Source organism: Myxocyprinus asiaticus, chromosome 22 (assembly GCF_019703515.2).
Source record: "Myxocyprinus asiaticus isolate MX2 ecotype Aquarium Trade chromosome 22, UBuf_Myxa_2, whole genome shotgun sequence".
NCBI classification, from domain to species: Eukaryota; Metazoa; Chordata; class Actinopteri; order Cypriniformes; family Catostomidae; genus Myxocyprinus; species Myxocyprinus asiaticus.
In genome coordinates, this window is record NC_059365.1 from 19,647,331 (window position 1) to 19,667,176 (window position 19,846).

Genomic DNA, 19,846 nt, shown 5'->3' on the forward strand with positions numbered 1-19,846 from the left:
TTCACATGACTTTTGATTGTGTGACAAATTGAGTGATCTATTTGGGATTATGTGACTACACAATGCAATTCAAAATCAATACCATCAACACAAAGATGACACTGTCACCTACCAGTGCAATTCTAAAGTATATAAGCCATAATAATTCAAGAGATAAAAATTATAACACATATAACAGCAAGTTGACAAAAAAAATAATCAAGACAGTTTTATTGCTTATAATATTCAATTTTTTTTTTTTTTTTTTTTTTATTCCTCTGAATGAAAAACACACTAATGCACTTTTACTAAACTGATCTTGTCTTTTTACAGCTCGATCAGAGGCATTTTTTACTGGGTTACCATGTACAGTATCCAGATCAGCAGAATACATCACATTACACTGCAGTGATTAATCATCAAGTATGCCAATGCTAAAATTGCATCAAAATATGACCTTAAAAACACAGGCTAATAAATAACAGAAAGAGCTTAAAGCCAGTGAAAGACTAAAGATTTGTTTGAAAAAGGCATTGATCTATACTGTTGAAATGATGTTCAACATATTTCCTGAGAAGTGATTTAAATGAATAAAGACTTTACATATCCACAGTTCTTAAAAAACAACAACACAATTTTAGTGGAGTGTAAAGCAAAAGGAATAAATGATAACACTGAAACGAAACTGCACCTTTAATACTCCCTTAAAGGAGCCTTAAACTCTGGTCTTTATCTAATATATCTGATAAACTGAAGAATGTGTGTTGTGCTTCAATTATATACAGTATATGCAGGATCCCTAAAACGGCATGATCGTAGGTTAAATACAATGACAGGTACAATATTCATTAAAAAAAACCAAATATACGGCGCTGTGTACCACTGTGAAAAATGCACAGAATGAGTTCCAACATCAGGCAGTAAACTCCCACCCCCCACTCATATCAATGCACATACTCACAAAACACTAGAGAGCACCATTTTTCTACTCACTCCTCTTTCATTTATTACAGTGTCTAGGGGACTCCACATTACCAGCGGTTTCCTATGGATGTACTTTGTGCTCTATGGGATTTTCTGTTTCTCAAGTAGCGCTTAAACTCTTCCAGTTCATATGGGCCCATGCTTTGGTCAACCCCTGGTTTAAGTGTGTAGCTTAGTGGAGAAACAATATAGCCATTTCGATAAAGGCAGACTTGCTTACACATCTCAAAGCAACTGAAGAGCAGGCCAAAATATGGGACAATCTGCAATGTATAAAGAAAAACAATGTTATTAACAAGGAAGTGAAGATGCAATATTTTCTTTAAAGGGATAGTTCACCTTATTCCTTAAGGTGTTTGAACACCCATTTAAAACACGTGAAATGAAATGTTGTGACTTGAGCATGCTGTTCAGAGACAGATTGTTTGAGAAACTCATAGAGCATGTTAATACAAGTCTGCTGATTAAGTTCTAGTTGCTCCATGCACAGTTTTCTTATTCATGGCGATGCACGCTTATTCAAGAAAGATGTTTCTGAAAAGCTCCTTCACAGCTAATATAATATGGAAGATGAAAACTTTGTATGAACATTTACACAGAAAACATTGAGTGCTGATGTTATTTTTATCTCTGTCATCACATAAGCACATAAAAACCTCACCTTCACCATGTTGGCTGTAAGGCCACTCCATAAAGCCATGACACCTTTGTTCTTGATGACCTGTCTGAAACAGTCCATCATCCCATTAAAATGGACATCAACTCCTCCACAATGTGGCAGAAGAAGATTCTGGGCCTAGATTAATGAATGGAAAAATATTCCCTGATTATAAAGAAATAATTGCACAAGAGAAGATTAACATTGTTGTTTAATGAAGATACAAGATGGCGCCACGGATGGCAGCCTCGGTGTGGAGCTCTCCAATTAATTTTTTGTTTTGTTTTTGATTGTTTGTCCTGTAATTTAGTAATTTTTTTCCAAACAGTTTTACCAGGGATGAACTGCTGAACATTCGGTTTTTGACTATTCTGACGTTTTGCTGGTTATTTTAGTCAGAGGCGCAGCTGTGTTGTTCAAGCACACTATGAGACGCAAGTGAGAGAAGTGAGCCGGCATGCTGGTCAAGCTCGATCAGCGCGGCTTTCGAACAGTGCTGCCGAGTATTCATTTATTGAATCTCCACTCTCTTCCTAACAAAATGGATGAACTACATCTCCTCACCTGTACAAACAAGGACTTTTCAAACTCTTCTGCCTTGTACTTCACAGAAACCTGGCTGGGTGAAGCCATTCAGGACAGCACATTACATCTGCAGGGCTTTCAGCTGTTCAGAGCGGTTCGCATTGCGGAGTTAATGGGGAAAACGAGAGGCGGTTGAACATGCTTTTACATCAATGAAAGTTGGTGTACAGATGTAGCAACGTTAAAGAAGATGTGCTGTCCTAATTTGGAAGCGCTCTTTATCAACTGTAAGCCCTTCTACTCACCGCAGGAGTTTTCCTCGTTTATTCTGGTGAGTGTTTCTTCGCAAGCGTGTGTGAGCGCAGGGCTGCAACAGCTGGCTGATCAGATCACAGACATGGAACAGCAATACCCGGACTCACTTATTACTATTCTTGCCGATTTTAACATGCCATCCTCACCTGTGAACTGCCAAAATACAGACAGCACATTACATTCCCCACCAGAGACAGAAATATACTGGATCACTGCTACACAACATTAAAGGATGCATATCGTTCTGTCCCTCGAGCAGCTTTGGGACTCTCTGATCACTGTCTGGTTCATCTTCTTCCAACCTACAGGCAGAATCTTAAATCAGCTAAACCTGTAGAAAGGACTGTAAAGGGATGGACCAATGAAGCATAGCTGGAACTACAAGCCTGCTTTGACTGCACTTATTGGAGTATTTTTGTAGCTGCAGACACCAATCTGGACGAGCTGTGACATCATATATCAGTTTCTGTGAGGATATGTGCATTCCTACTTGGACTTATTTAACATTCAACAATGACAAACCATGGTTTACAGCAAAACTCAGGCAGCTTTGTCAGGCCAAAGAGGATGCTTACAGAAGTGGGGATAAAATATGTTACAATCTGGCCAGAAACACACTGACAAAAGAGATTAGAGTGACTAAAAGAAGCTTCTCTGAGAAGCTGAAAAACACATTTTCAGCAAACAACCCTGCATCAGTGTGGAGTGGCCTGAAAGACATTACCAACTACAAGACACCATCCCCCAACACTGTAGGGAATCAACAACTGGCTGACGACCTGCATTTGTTTTACTGTAGATTTGAAAAGTTCAGTCTCACAGCCCACACCCACTCTGACCTTCACTTCACACAAACATCAACACCTCCTGCAACCATCCTGTTCCCCCCTCCTGCTACTCAACCTGCACTTAAAGGAATAGTTTCACCCAAAAATGAAAAATTGCTGATAATTTACTCACCCTCAGGCCATCCAAGATGTATCTGAGTTTCTTTCTTCATCAAAACAGAATTTAAGAGTTTTAGGATTTCATTTCAGGCCTCCTCCTTTAAACAATGCAAGTGAATGTACTCCATTGTTTTGACAGTCCAAAATGCATATTTAGGGTGCATCAAAATAATCCACATGACTCCAGTCGACAAATACAGTTCTTGTGAACCCAAACGATTTATTATTTTTTAGAAACAAAACAATACTTATATACTTTTTATCTACAAATGTTCACTTCCGTACATCTCTCTGCGCTCATGAGAGGGATGACGTAAGCTCGTTGGTAAGGTCACGCGTCACGTGGAGGAGAAGGCAGGAAGCGCGTCATTGTTTACAAGAGAAACTTGCACAGACCACAGACCAAGCGCTGTTCACAAACCAAAACAGTCCTAAACAATTTCAAAACAATATAAAATAAAAAATAATTTCCAAAAAATAATAATAAAAAACATTACTTAATATCACCTGAATATTTAAGTAATTACTTAATTACTTAATATCACCTGAAGGACATCACTGGACCCTTTCTGGATCCCCTTCAATTTGCTTATCGAACAAACAGGTCTGTGGATGATGCAGTCAACATGGGATTGCATCATATCCTGCAACATCTGGACAGACCATGGACATATGCAAGGATCCTTTTTGTGGACTTCATTTCGGCTTTCAACACCATCATCCCAGCTATTTTCTGGACTAAATTAAACCAACTCTCTGTTCCCACCACCATATGTCAGTGGATCACCAGCCTTCTGACAGATAGGCAGCAGTTAGTGAGAATGAGGAAATTCACTTCCAGCACCTGTACGATCAGCACTGGTGCCTCCCAGGGATAAGTGCTCTCCCCACTACTCTTCTCCCTGTACAATGTCTGCAGCGCCAAGGACTCCTCTGTCAAGCTCCTGGAGTTTGCAGATGACACTTCTGTCATCGGCCTCATCCAGGATGATGATGAGTCTGCATACAGAAGGGAGGTTGAACAGCTGACTGTCTGGTGCAGTCAAAACAACCTGGAGATGCCCAAACAGTGGAGATGATAGTGGACTTTAGGAGAAACACCCCAACATTGACCCCGCTCACCATTCTGAACAGCACTGTTGCAGTTGTGGAGTCATTCAGGTTCCTGGGCTCTACCATCTCACAGGACCTGAAGTGGGAGACCCATATTGACTAAGGACCAGCAGAGGTTGTACTTGTTTTGCCAGCTGAGGAAGTTCAACCTGCCACAGGCACTGCTGATACAGTTCTAACCAGCAGTCATTGAGTCTGTCCCCTGCACTTCAATAACTGTCTGGTTTGGTTCAACTACCAAATCGAACATCAGAAGAATAAAAAGGACAGTTCGGACTGCTGAGCAGATTATTCGTTGCCCCCTGCCCTCCCTTCAAGAACTGTACACTTCCAGAGTGAGTAAAAGAGCTGGAAAAATCTCTCTGGACCCCACTCACCCAACCCACTACCTCTTTGAACTGTTGCCTTCTGGCCGGCGCTACAGAGCACTGAGCACCAGAACCGTCAGGCACAACAGCTTTTTCCCTTAGGCTATCCATCCCATGAAAATTTAAAAGTGCCCCATTGTGCAATACACAGCTTAGTCTATTTATATTTATCATATTATATATATTAAACATATCCTACCTCTTCTGCCATTACATTCCCTGCACTATCTGTATATATCAGATTTGTATTTGTACACACATATGTATATATATATTTTATAATATAATCGTTTTTATATTTTCTTATTGTGTATTTCTATATATACTTATATTTTCTATTCTATTTTTATTCTATTTTATTCTTGTTGTTATATTGTTTGTGCACTGGAAGCTTCTGTCACCAAGACAAATTCCTTGAATGTGTAAGCATACTTTTTGATTTTCTCCCCTTTTTTCCCCAGTTTGGAATGCCCAATTCCCAATGCGCTCTTAGTCCTCATGGTGGCGTAGTGACTCGCCTCAATCCAGGTGGCAGAGGACAAATCTCAGTTTCCTCCACGTCTGAGACTGTCAATCCGCGCATCTTATCACGTGGCTTGTTGAGTGCATTACCGCGGAGACGTAGCGCAGGCTTCACGCTATTCTCCGTGGCATCCACGCACAACTCACTACGCGCCCCACCGAGAGCGAGAACCACATTATAGCGACCACGAGGAGGTTAACCCAACGTGACTCTACCCACCCTAGCAACCGGGCCAACTGGTTGCTTAGGAAGCCTGACTGGAGTCACTCAGCACGCCCTGGATTCGAACTTGTAGTCAGCGTCTTTACTTGTTGAGTTACCCAGGCCCCATGTGTAAGCATACTTGGCAATAAAGCTCAATCTGATTCTAACATATAGGAACCACCAGGTCCTATAGGTGTGTGAGGTCAGCTAACTTTAGACCATTTATCTTTGACATAGGGGATACTGGACACTATCTACATTTCAGCTGCTGCAGGGCCTTTTGCCCTTTAATAATAGTGTTCTGCATTGTTCTGTGCAAAAATATTTTTTTATTCATTTTATTTTATTTTTAATATTTTAAATGTTCCACCACAATATAAATGTTTGGTAGCACAACAAGGAACACAGGTCATTAGGTACATATTTCAGGAGGTCTGTGATAATACTATTTTGCCCCCTCGTGGTGAGACATAGCACTACAGCAGTACGTCTCAAAGGTTCTCCCTTACCTGCATCTTCCTTTTAACAGTTTCAAAGGGGAAGGAGAGAGTCTGAGCAACTCCTGCAGCAAGACAGCCATTGATGAAATTCTGAAAAGACGTGAAGCGAACGTGTCGCTCCTGCCACAGCTTATCCAAGTTGACATACACCGCATAGCAGCCGACTGAGAAGGGAACAGCGCCTGTTTCACAGTAATGCAATTACTGCAATTACTTAACCAGGTTATGAGCTAAGCTTTGAACAATTTTTAGATGTTGAAACCTGTTTAGTATTAAATATTGTTATGAGCTCAATTGCAAATATTCTTTGATGTGTCTAAGATGATACATACCTAATATTGTGAGGGAAAAGCCCCTGTAGAGAGCTTGAAGTCCTTCATTTCTGTAGATGCTGGAAAAAGTATGCAGAAGCCCTCTGTAAGTTGATTGTCTGCAGTTCTTAGCAATAAGCCTGGTTTCAACCACCTCCAATGGATATGTTGCTAAAGCGGCAGATATCCCTGCAAGCCCACCTGCCACTATGGCCCTCCATTGTGAGATATCACCAAGTTCATCAATGTGTAGGTGGACAAACCTGCCAAAGATGGAGTGAAATAGTTATGATTTTGCAATGCAGATGGAACATCATTACGTCAATACCTTTAGTGTACTATACATTCATGTGACATGCATAAAGTACCAGTCAAAGGTACAGTACAGTTTCTCATGATCTAAAGGCTTATGCTTAAACGTGATTCGAAAAAGAAGGCAATACCTAAACAACTAAAAATAAATATATGTTTAGAAAGTAGTAATTCTGTTGTAGTAGGATGATTCTATTGCTTTTGGGTTGTTAATATTAAAGCATATATCTGATTTATTTACATACAACATGGTAACACTTTACAATAAGGTTCCATTTGTAAACATTAGTTAACATGAACTAACAATGAAAAATACTTTTACAGCATTAATTAATCTTGGTTAATGTTCATTTCAACATACAGTAATACATTTTTAAAATCAAAAGTTGTATGTTAACATTAGTTAATGCACAATGAACAAACATTAACAAAGATTAATAAAGGCTGTAAAACATATATTGTTCATTGTTAGTTCATGATACTTAAAGGGATAGTTCACCCACAAATGAAGATTCTCTCATCATATACTCTCCCTCATGCCATACCAGATGTGTATGACTTACTTTCTTCTGCTGAACACAAATTAAGATTTTTAGAAGAATATTTCAGCTCTGTAGGTCCATACAATGCAAGTGAATGGTGGCCAGAACTTTGAAGGTCCAAAAAGCACAAAAAAAAAAAAAAAAAGACATAAAGGTGTACATGAGAAACGGATCAATATATAACTTATTTTTTACTAGAAATCTCCACTTTCACTTCCACATTCTTCTTCTTTTGTTTTTGATGATTTGCATTCTACCTACTACCTACTGGGCAGGGAGAAGAATTCATAGTAAAGGACTTAAATATTTATCTGTTTCACCTATCATCTCGCTTCTGAAGACATGAGGTGCGTCCCAAACCGCACATTTCTGCACTATTCCACACCATTTTGTAGCGTAAGTAGTGTAAGTACTTTGGGGTATGTTAACATGCAGCAAAAAGAAGTTTATAATAAGTACCTGGATGATGCACTTCTTTAACCTTCAAAACGGAGTGTGGAATGTTGGACACTTCATGCACTCAGTGCACGTGGCTTGCCATAAATAGCAGAAGGGGCAAAGTTACCTGGCTGTGATGTTGGTCTGACAAAACAATTGTAAATAATGGAGAATGTAGCAACTGACAACAAGCAAAACTTCAGTAAAAACAGCACCTTACAAATGTGAGCTGCATGCTTTACCATCACCCCAAGCTGTGTGAATATGAACATTGTTTAAGATACAAGTGTTCAACCGAGGTTGGCTAATGTGCTAAAGCTAGCAGCAACACATCACGTTTGCTTGAAACATCACTTCCGTCAGCTGTTAAACGGCAAATGCTTCCGTGTAGTAAAAAAAAATAAAAAGCTAAGTGTTCCATTTGGGACGATACTACACTTGAAAATTAATACACTCCATGGCTGAGTGCAGAGTATATTTTATAAGTGTAAAGTGTGCTGTTTGGGACACAGCTATTTATTAAACCAATGGAGTTGTGTGGATTACTTTTATGCTGCCTTTATGTGCTTTTTGAACTTCAAAGTTCTGGCCACCATTCACTTGCATTGTATGGACCTACACAGCTGAGATATTCTCTTTACTTGTGTTCAGCAGAAAAAAGAAAGTCATACACATCTGGGATGGCATGAGCAGAAGTAAATGATGAGAGAATTTTTATTTTTGGGTGAACTATCACTTTAATGCATTAAATTATGTTAATGAATGGAACCTTATTGTAGTGTTACCAACAACATAAGCTTGCTTTAGAGAGGTACACATCCTGTATTCTGTTCCAAGTATCATTCTGTATCAGTATCACTGTGTTCAAAACAGACCACCCTCTTTTTCTTGGAATACTGGAACACTATGTACGAGTCTTTTTTAAACTGCTGGCCTGCAGCGTGTGAAAACACACGTGACGAGTATCATAATGAAGTACTTTCGTTTATGGACAGGCTGAGCTGAGAGCCCCTGTTGATAAGCGGTACTAAATTCATATGCTTGAAAACACTACTCGTTTTATGACTTCATAGAATAAAGCCCAAGCCTATTGAAGTCTGCCCAGGTTCAGGATGACACCACTCCAATGCGCAGATTTCTGAGCTACATGATTGGTCAGGAGATTAATGCGTGATGTGTTACGTAATAATGAACTAGAGTAAACATCAGCTGCATTAATAAATGCTAAGCTAATGTATCATTTGGGAATAATATATATAAGTTATTCTTTTACTATAAATCTCCACTTTCACTTCCACATTCTTCTTCTTTTGTTTTTGGTGATTTGCATTCCAAATATATATATATATATTACAAACTACATGGCACATCAATGTAATTTCATAAACACATTGATATGAGTCCGCACTTGCGAGTGTAGCATTAATTTATTATGCAATTCTTTTCACTCGTCTTTCAAACGCTATCAAGCTAACACGTCAGCTTCCGGTTGTTGTCATTGTTTACATCCCATCTGATCGAAATGTTTGATATCAGCTTAAAAATAACAAAACAACGGCACAGTGTAATCTGTAAATTTGGTATACTTTGATTACAAAGTGCCTATTACTGAACATTGAATTATATATATATATATATATATATAACGTTAATACTCACTTTTTGTACGTTGCTAAATGTATGGCACTATAGGGGAACAACCGTAGACAGGAAACCATATTACCCTTCCAAAATGCTCGAAGTCCCTCATTCTGATATATGTAAACAAAGCTGTGCAGGAAACCGCGTTTACAGTGAAATGTTCCTATCTGACTCAAAATCTTTACGACCTCCAGCGGCGAAGTTGCAGTTTTGCTAAAAATTCCGGAAAAGCCGACGCATAGTAAACTTTGAGAATTTGTCAATCTGTCATCCTTCTTGACTATGGCCATAGTTCATGGGTTTTCGCTTCTTCAGCTTCCTGTTCAGTGACGCTTTGTAAATAAGAAACGTATTTTCAAAAAAACCTCACTAACGGGTTTTGTTCATCCTATCCAGCCATCCAGCTGCAGTCGTCCAATGGCTAGTTAGATTGGTGGGTGTTTTTGTGAAGGCGGGGTGTGGTTGGTACAAGCGCTTGTTTGGTTGCATGCAAAAGTAAAGTAGCTGTCAAAACCTATAGATGGAAAGAATCACTATAAGCCATCTGGTTTGTCTCCAGTCGCCTCCATCAGATTTAGTTTACTTTCTTTTTTATGAGGATAGATTCTATTGTTTTAGCCTTGTTTCAGACCTAGTCTTTATTATTAAAATAATAATAAAAAATCCATCATAAAAATATCAATTTAATTTTTTTTTTACCTATTATAATCGAAAAACAAAGATAGAAATAATCATAAAACGCTACTATATACATTGTGTGAAAATGATTTACATCAATGTTTACACAAATTAAAACTGTCCCTCATTATATACATACAGTGCTGGACATTATTAGTGTACAAATTTAATAAACTAGTGAGAGAGTGAAAAGAAGAGTTAAAGTTTAAGAAGAGTTTATTTTCTAAAGGTCTCCAGGGCCAAAAGTGCCCAAAGTTGAAGAGACACCCTTATCTGGGTGTCAAAACCAACATAGTTAAATATAAGTCTAAGTAATTGCCACTGTTATATTATTCAGAATCAGGAGCTTCAGTTAATGTTCAAACATCAGAAGGGGGAAAAAAGTGATCTCAGTGATTTCGACTGTGGCATGATTGCAGACGGGCTGGTTTGAGTATTTCTGTTACTGCTGATCTCCTGAGATTTTCACACACAACAGTCTCTAGTTTACTCAGAATGGTGCCAAAAACAAAAAACATCCAGTGAGTGGCAGTTCTATTTATATATCAGTGATTATTGCCCCCATTCACTTAAAATGTGATTAGTCAGAATAGAATTATGAGCATAATCACTCGTAAAAGAGATCCCAAAAACAATTTGTCTCTATGATTTGCACTCTAATGATATTTGAATGTAAAAAGAAATACACTCAAATATATTTTTGCCTATTTTAAGATTTACGCATTACCATTTCATAACAAAATTCCATCAAATTGAATGGTGTAATGTTTAACTAAATTAACAAAACTTAAAATATTTATTTTATTAAAGATTACTCAGTTAAATTTGATGGATTTTTTTTAAGAACCCATAACACCTGTTCTGAACAAAAGATGTCAGTCTTGGTCCAAAATAAAAAACATGAAATCATGCTGGCTCTTTATATATACTACATACAGGTGCATCTCAATAAATTAGAATGTCGTGGAAAAGTTCATTTATTTCAGTAATTCAACTCAAATTGTGAAACTCGTGTATTAAATAAATAAATTTTCTTTATGAAGAATGTTAAAGTGAGGTAGATGCTTTCCTTTTCTGTGATGGAAATTTGAACTTTGTATATTTTTACTTCATTATTTATAAAATATTCCACATTAATAAAGTGGTCAGAGGAAACCGCATTTGCACTATGATGTGACCATACTATTAAATTTTAAATAACACTGGAGCTGAGAAAGAATACAGGACTATTTGATCTCTATCATATTCTATTAAATTTAATTTAAGATGAATTTCTTGTGACATTCATATTATCCCTGTCTCTCTATTTTTTTTGTATAATTGTAAAAAAAAAAAAAAAAGATATATATATATATATATATATATATATATATATATATATATATATATTTTTTTTTTTTTACAATAATAGGCACTTTGTACATACATACATACACACACACATATATATATATATATATATATATATATATATATATATATATATATATATATACACATAGGGTTGAGAGGGTTACTTTTGAAATGTATTACACTACAGATTACAGAATACATGCTGTAAAATATAATTTGTAACATATTCCTTTAGATTACTCAAGGTCAGTAACGTATTCTAAATACTTTGGATTACTTCTTCAGCACTGGTAGATTTTTTTTCACTTGTTTTGACTATAAAAACTCTGCCAGTACAGTAAGACAAAATACAAATGTTAAAAAGCGGAGTGGTGGTGGCATAGTGGACTAAAGCACTGAACTGGTAAGCTAAAAGGTTGTTGGTTCAATTCCCACAGCCACCACCATTGTGTCCTTGAGCAAGGCACTTAAATCCAGGTTGCTCCAGGGGGATTGTCCCTGTAATAAGGGCACTGTAAGTCGCTTTGGATAAAAGTGTCTGCTAAATGTAAAAATACATTCTCTGAAAAACCTAAATATCTTATGCAGTGTTGTTTCTAAAACAAGATATATCAAATTCAGGAAAACAATACAAAAATTATTATCAAGAATATGATTTTTGCCCTATTATCAATCTTACTAGAAAAAAAACAAATTATAATCCAACGTGAATTTTCTTGATAAAAAAATATGATTGTGCCTGGTAAAATGTGCATGTAAAATGGCTAGAAATAGCATTTTAGCTTAGCGTAAAGCTGACAGTTTACACAAGGTTTATTTCTATTTCTTGTGCTCCAAACTTACTTCAAACTTACTTCTCTGTCTGCTCGTATGAATGTAACACAACATAAGAAAGTGTTTCACCGCTGTTCAAATGCACTTTGGATCACATCATTTATATGTATAAATGTTTTCCATCTGAAAGGACTAAATATTAAATGAAATAAATAACAATAAAATGCAAAGTAATCTCTTCAGTAATCAAAATACTTTTTGAATGTAACTGTATTCTAATTACCAATGATTTAAATTGTAACTGTAGTGGAATACAGATACTTATATTTTGTATTTTAAATACGTAATCCCGTTACATGTAGATAAATTAGAATGTCGTGGAAAAGTTCATTTATTTCAGTAATTCAACTCAAATTGTGAAACTCGTGTATTAAATAAATTCAGTGCACACAGACTGAAGTAGTTTAAGTCTTTGGTTCTTTTAATTGTGATGATTTTGGCTCACATTTAACAAAAACCCACCAATTCACTATCTCAAAAAATTAGAATATGGTGACATGCCAATCAGCTAATCAACTCAAAACACCTGCAAAGGTTTCCTGAGCCTTCAATATAGTCTCTCAGTTTGGTTCACTAGGCTACACAATCATGGGGAAGACTGCTGATCTGACAGTTGTCCAGAAGACAATCATTGACACCCTTCACAAGGAGGGTAAGCCTCAAACATTCATTGCCAAAGAAACTGGCTGTTCACAGAGTGCTGTATCCAAGCATGTTAACAGAAAGTTGAGTGGATGGAAAAAGTGTGGAAGAAAAAGATGCACAACCAACCGAGAGAACCACAGCCTTATGAGAATTGTCAAGCACAATTGATTCAAGAATTTGGGTGAACTTCACAAGGAATGGACTGAGGCTGGGGTCAAGGCATTAAGAGCCACCACACACAGACATGTCAAGGAATTTGGCTACAGTTGTTGTATTCCTCTTGTTAAGCCACTCCTGAACCACAGACAACGTCAGAGGCGTCTTACCTGGGCTAAGGAGAAGAAGAACTGGACTGTTGCCCAGTGGTCCAAAGTCCTCTTTTCAGATGAGAGCAAGTTTTGTATTTCATTTGGAAACCAAGGTCCTAGAGTCTGGAGGAAGGGTGGAGAAGCTCATAGCCCAAGTTGCTTGAAGTCCAGTGTTAAGTTTCCACAGTCTGTGATGATTTGGGGTGCAATGTCATCTGCTGGTGTTGGTCCATTGTGTTTTTTGAAAACCAAAGTCACTGCACCCATTTACCAAGAAATTTTGGAGCACTTCATGCTTCCTTCTGCTGACCAGCTTTTTAAAGATGCTGATTTCATTTTCCAGCAGGATTTGGCACCTGCCCACACTGCCAAAAGCACCAAAAGTTGGTTAAATGACCATGGTGTTGGTGTGCTTGACTGGCCAGCAAACTCACCAGACCTGAACCCCATAGAGAATCTATGGGGTATTGTCAAGAGGAAAATGAGAAACAAGAGACCAAAAAATGCAGATGAGCTGAAGGCCACTGTCAAAGAAACCTGGGCTTCCATACCACCTCAGCAGTGCCACAAACTGATCACCTCCATGCCACGCCGAATTGAGGCAGTAATTAAAGCAAAAGGAGCCCCTACCAAGTATTGAGTACATATACAGTAAATGAACATACTTTCCAGAAGGCCAACAATTCACTAAAAATGTTTTTTTTATTGGTCTTATGATGTATTCTAATTTTCTGAGATAGTGAATTGGTGGGTTTTTGTTAAATGTGAGCCAAAATCATCACAATTAAAAGAACCAAAGACTTAAACTACTTCAGTCTGTGTGCATTGAATTTATTTAATACACGAGTTTCACAATTTGAGTTGAATTACTGAAATAAATGAACTTTTCCACGACATTCTAATTTATTGAGATGCACCTGTATATACAGGCAGGGTTGGGGAGTAACAGAATACATGTAACGGGATTACGTATTTAAAATACAAAATATAAGTATCTGTATTCCACTACAGTTACAATTTAAATCATTGGTAATTAGAATACAGTTACATTCAAAAAGTATTTTGATTACTGAAGAGATTACTTTGCATTTTATTGTTATTTATTTCATTTAATATTTAGTCCTTTCAGATGGAAAACATTTATACATATAAATGATGCGATCCAAAGTGCATTTGAACAGCGGTGAAACACTTTCTTATGTTGTGTTACATTCATACGAGCAGACAGAGAAGTAAGTTTGAAGTAAGGTTGGAGCACAAGAAATAGAAATAAACCTTGTGTAAACTGTCAGCTTTACGCTAAGCTAAAATGCTATTTCTAGCCATTTTACATGCACATTTTACCAGGCACAATCATATTTTTTTATCAAGAAAATTCACGTTGGATTATAATTTGTTTTTTTTCTAGTAAGATTGATAATAGGGCAAAAATCATATTCTTGATAATAATTTTTGTATTGTTTTCCTGAATTTGATATATCTTGTTTTAGAAACAACACTGCATAAGATATTTAGGTTTTTCAGAGAATGTATTTTTACATTTAGCAGACACTTTTATCCAAAGCGACTTACAGTGCCTTTATTACAGGGACAATCCCCCTGGAGCAACCTGGATTTAAGTGCCTTGCTCAAGGACACAATGGTGGTGGCTGTGGGAATTGAACCAACAACCTTTTAGCTTACCAGTTCAGTGCTTTAGTCCACTATGCCACCACCACTCCGCTTTTTAACATTTGTATTTTGTCTTACTGTACTGGCAGAGTTTTTATAGTCAAAACAAGTGAAAAAAAATCTACCAGTGCTGAAGAAGTAATCCAAAGTATTTAGAATACGTTACTGACCTTGAGTAATCTAAAGGAATATGTTACAAATTATATTTTACAGCATGTATTCTGTAATCTGTAGTGTAATACATTTCAAAAGTAACCCTCTCAACCCTATGTATATATATATATATATATATATATATATATATATATATATATATATATATGTGTGTGTGTGTGTATGTATGTATGTACAAAGTGCCTATTATTGTAAAATATATATATATATATATATATATATATATATATATATATATATATATATATATATATCTTTTTTTTTTTTTTTTTACAATTATACAAAAAAAATAGAGAGACAGGGATAATATGAATGTCACAAGAAATTCATCTTAAATTAAATTTAATAGAATATGATAGAGATCAAATAGTCCTGTATTCTTTCTCAGCTCCAGTGTTATTTAAAATTTAATAGTATGGTCACATCATAGTGCAAATGCGGTTTCCTCTGACCACTTTATTAATGTGGAATATTTTATAAATAATGAAGTAAAAATATACAAAGTTCAAATTTCCATCACAGAAAAGGAAAGCATCTACCTCACTTTAACATTCTTCATAAAGAAAATTTACCAGTCACACCGAAATAATTATATACAAATAAATGTCTATGAAATTACACAAATATAGACATTTAATATATATATATATATATATATATATATATATATATATATATATATATATATATATATATATATATATATATTGCTGCTTTCAATAGTTCATGGCAAAGAAAACAGTGATTTCAGATCCACAATCTGCAGGTGATTTCTGTAGCCAGCAGATGGCAGTCTTTACCTAACCCACACTTATTATAACCAGCCAGAGTTTTAATGCTATGTTTACCTGATAGCATGAAGTAGTATTAATATTAACAAGGGAATGCATATTAGGAATCTCTTTTTATTCAGATGTTTCATGCCTCTGAAAGGTTTATAGTATGTTGTAATTCTTGCAACTAACCTCACATAACTGTTAGTTGTATTATTTTACCACATAAAACAGTGAATGTGGTTATATTTACTGTAAAAATCTGAATCAATTGCAGCTCTTTCAGTTCTGAAAGGGAACTTGTCTCGTTCATAAATCTAAGAGTCTCAGAGAAAGTCCTCAGTAAAATACACATAACAGGGGAGGCATTTTTATCAGCTGATTTCTGTTCATTTTTTACAGAGCAGTTAGAGCATTTGTGGGTCTAGAATATTTTTGTCAGTGTCCTTTAATCCACCAAACTGTAAGTTTTGTAAACAAATACGCCAGGCCAATCATTCCTTCAAATCCTTTGCGACAACAAACATATTAAACATGCCACACTGTAGCATGTAGTCCTATGTATGAAAATGAGCACATGAGTCCCCCTAATTTCCCAGCAGGATCTTGTAGTTTCTTTCCTGTTAGGGCTAGTGTTTGTTTTCAGCCTGTATCCCCCTACGATGTGCGCCTCCCTCCCCTGCTGAGTCGACAACCTCAGCTGCCTGTGAAGAGCCCACCTCCTGTCTGTAGCTGGGCCACTTGGCTTTTTTACAAAGGCTACTGGAATAACAGTGCCCCGAGAAGGAAATGACAGTCTGTTCAAAAGAGATCCTATGCTACATTGCGCCGGGGGCTGGTACAGCTTAGAGTAGTGCGGGATTTATTTATCATTGCGTAAGTTCTGTGATTTAAAAAAACTGTCATGTTATTAAAAACTGCAGGTCTATCAGTCATTACAAATATATCAACACTCCAGTTTGTTATACCTCTGGATCTCTATGTCACAGTAATACCACACTATAGGGTAGTTATAATATTTACAATCATGCTGACTGTCATTGTGATTTGACAGAAAAATTCCACAGAGTGAGAATGTGAGAATTCTCTGCTCTTAGAAACACTTCCTTTTGTATGTGACGAGGGAATCCTTTGATCTTTCAGTCATATGCATGCAGCTCCAATGACAAGATAATAGGGTGATACTTATGAAAGATCAGGTGTGAAGTGTGTGCATGTGCTGGATCTTATCAATTAGTGGATGAGCCACTTAACAAGATGGACACATCTTGTGCTACCACCTGTGGGACAGAGAAATGTCTTCTCATATCCCTTAATGTGTCTCTTAAACATTTTATCCCTTTTGTTTATTCTCAGTTAACCATCTTTGCCCACCTCCTCTGTTATCTGCATCTACTATAGAGGATAGGGCACCGACTTCCTCTTGAATTCACACAATGTCCTTCCTGACTTTGTGCCCTGGACTTATTAACCTGGGAACTTCCGGAGCTCTTTTGTCTTGCTGTGAGCGGAGGGGACAGCTATTGTCATTCACTGTATGCCATGAGCAAGTCTGCCCTTGATCCCTCGCTTTGAAATGGAGTGCTGGAGGAAGAGAGAGTGACTTGACTCAAGCAATAGTATTTGACCTATCCTATCTCCTTCTCACCCTGTTTTTATTTTTGCAATATGTTTATTTAGGTGATCTAAAGCCAATGTAAAGTATAAGGATTACAGCTGACTTAGTGAATACTCCACAATCCATTTTAAAGGTATAGTTCACCCCAAAATTTAAATATATTCATCATTTACTCACCGAAATCCACATGACTTTCTTTTCTTAGAAATGGGAAATGCTAGGCAGACTGAAAGCCTCATTCAGCATTCACTTTCACATTCATGAAAAATACCAGGATGACCTACTACAAATGGTGAGATTCTAAAGTATGGGACATTGTACTATACCATAATGGCATGTGAGCTGAGTAGACGTCATATTTAAAACGTTGAATTAAAAAAAATGGTGGAGAACCTCATGTCAGGTGACTATATACACTCACTGAACACTATTAGGAACACCTGTACACCTAAGTATTCATGCAATTATCTAATGCCAATCGTGTGGCAGCAGTGCCATGCATAAAATTATGCAGATACAGGTCAGAAGCTTCAATTAATGTTCATATCAACCATCAGAATGGGTAAAAAAATGTGATCTCAGTGATTTCGACCATAGCATGATTGTTGGTGCCAGATGGGCTGGTTTGAGTATTTCTGTAACTGCTGATCTCCTGGGATTTTCATACACAACAGTCTCTAGAGTTTACTCAGAATGAAACAAAAAACTCAAAACAAAAAACATCCGGTGAGTTGCTGTTCTGAAGATGGAAATGCTTTGAGAATGGCCAGACTAGTTAGAGCTGATAGAAAAGCTACGGTAACTCAATAACTACTCTGTACAATTGTAGTGAGCAGAATGCACATGTCGAACCTTGAGGTGGATGTGCTACAAAAGAAGAATACCACGTCAGGCACTTTATTGGGACCATAATGTTCCAAATAAAGTGTTCAGCGAGTGTATACCAAGAATCATGTTCCTTTTTGTTAAATTGTGCTTGTTTAACAAAACCAGATTAAATTATTTTCACGTTTGTTGTTTTAATTCATACGTTTGGGTCATGGGACAATGCCCATGTTCCTGGATGAAGTATGTCCGGGCATCATCTGCAAACCTAAAGAATGTACTTTTTTACCAACCGAGAAGGTCGTTCTTCATCAAATGCAGTGCATACTTTGACAGTATGCAATTTCAGATGCAGATAGGTTTGGAACAACATAAGGGTGAGTAAATGATGACAGAATATTCATTTTGGGGTGAACTATCCCTTTAATTGTTCAAGGCCCTGATGCATAATCTGTTGTAAATGTAAATTGTCAAAAGAGGGCGCTCTTTTCCATTCAGTGCTACACTTAAAACAGGCCCCATCTCACAAACTAGTGCCAGTCCAGAGACAAGAGCAATAAAGTTCTCACCTCATTATCAAGAACATGTCCACATCACAGCCCTCTGCCAGGTGGGACAGGAGGAAGGGAGAAAGAGGGGGTTGTGGAGATAATCTGGGAGAAGAGGGCTGCACTGACACCCTTCAACTGGTCAGACTACAGATAGCTGTCTAAAATGTGTCCAATGTTTCAAAGTTGCCCAGTGTTTTCCAGTAAATTCTTCCCTGACATCCTAATCAGAGTTGGTGACTTGACGTACCAATGCACCAATTCATCCACCATTTGCCAACTTCTAATGTCTAACTGCACAGAGCCCTCTTCATTGATATAATGTTAGATCAGTATTTTTTCATGAAGAGTAATTACTATGAGCACTGAGAAGCTTTCGTTAAGCCCATTTTCTTAGAGAGGCTTGGAAAGTACTAGATACGGTCTGGGCCCCTAGCAGCTGGTGTCTCCCTATCTTCACATGTACAACCAATAAATCAATATCAAATCTGGCAGGAAGCCAGATGGCCTCCCTCCAGACCCTGGACATAGTGGGTCACATGCCTCTCAAAGCCAGCAAGGCTACTGTAAACCAGGCCTACAGAGAGGACCCTTTGAAGGCATAGACATTCAACAAGGAGGCTATGAATGACTAAAGGGGACAAATAAGCTGTTACGACTCAGGTCAGATCAGTATTTGTGTTTCTGTGAACATCAAAGGCTCAAGACTGTTTGATATGCAACCCCCACACCTTGATCCAGAGCCAGGACAGGTAATGGGGTGGAGTAGTCCATTGAGTAACAAGAAGGGGGTGGGGGGGCTTGTGGCTTGTAGAGTCCTCCTCTCAGGTCTTGCGATAGGGCACTCGATTGAGAGACAAATAATCTTTTAGGGTCTCCGACTTCCTACAGAGTAGTCGGCCCCATCAAACCACGAGCATCTTCTGCTCTCACAGTTGTGGCCTGTGCCAGGACCTGATTATATGGTCTTTCTGTGATCATCGTCCATGCAGTATCCAGTATTGATAAAGATAAATCAGCGATTGTCAAATTGCTGTTATAATTATTAAAAGTAACTGA

The 19,846-nt window shown here is 37.3% G+C and overlaps 1 protein-coding gene across 1 annotated transcript; it reads right to left on the reverse strand.

Moving 5' to 3' along the window:
- Positions 1-226: 226 nt before the first annotated feature.
- Positions 227-9,770, reverse strand: LOC127413137 (solute carrier family 25 member 43). Its single transcript, XM_051650023.1, has 5 exons — positions 9,379-9,770; positions 6,449-6,690; positions 6,126-6,298; positions 1,625-1,759; positions 227-1,226 (listed from the first exon to the last, which is right to left on the reverse strand). Exons 1-5 carry the CDS (start codon positions 9,648-9,650, stop codon positions 1,011-1,013), a joined length of 1,038 nt encoding a protein of 345 aa, XP_051505983.1. The 5' UTR covers positions 9,651-9,770; the 3' UTR covers positions 227-1,010.
- Between the last annotated feature and the right edge of the window lie 10,076 nt (positions 9,771-19,846).

Excerpts from the sequence above, each read along its gene's own strand:
- LOC127413137 (XM_051650023.1), bottom strand. The coding sequence starts at position 9,650 with ATGGCCATAGTCAAGAAGGATGACAGATTGACAAATTCTCAAAGTTTA. Across the intron at positions 6,299-6,448 it reads CTTTTCCCTCACAATATTAG|GCGCTGTTCCCTTCTCAGTC; the intron begins GTATGTATCATC and ends ACTGTGAAACAG. Across the intron at positions 1,227-1,624 it reads TTACAGCCAACATGGTGAAG|ATTGTCCCATATTTTGGCCT; the intron begins GTGAGGTTTTTA and ends TATACATTGCAG.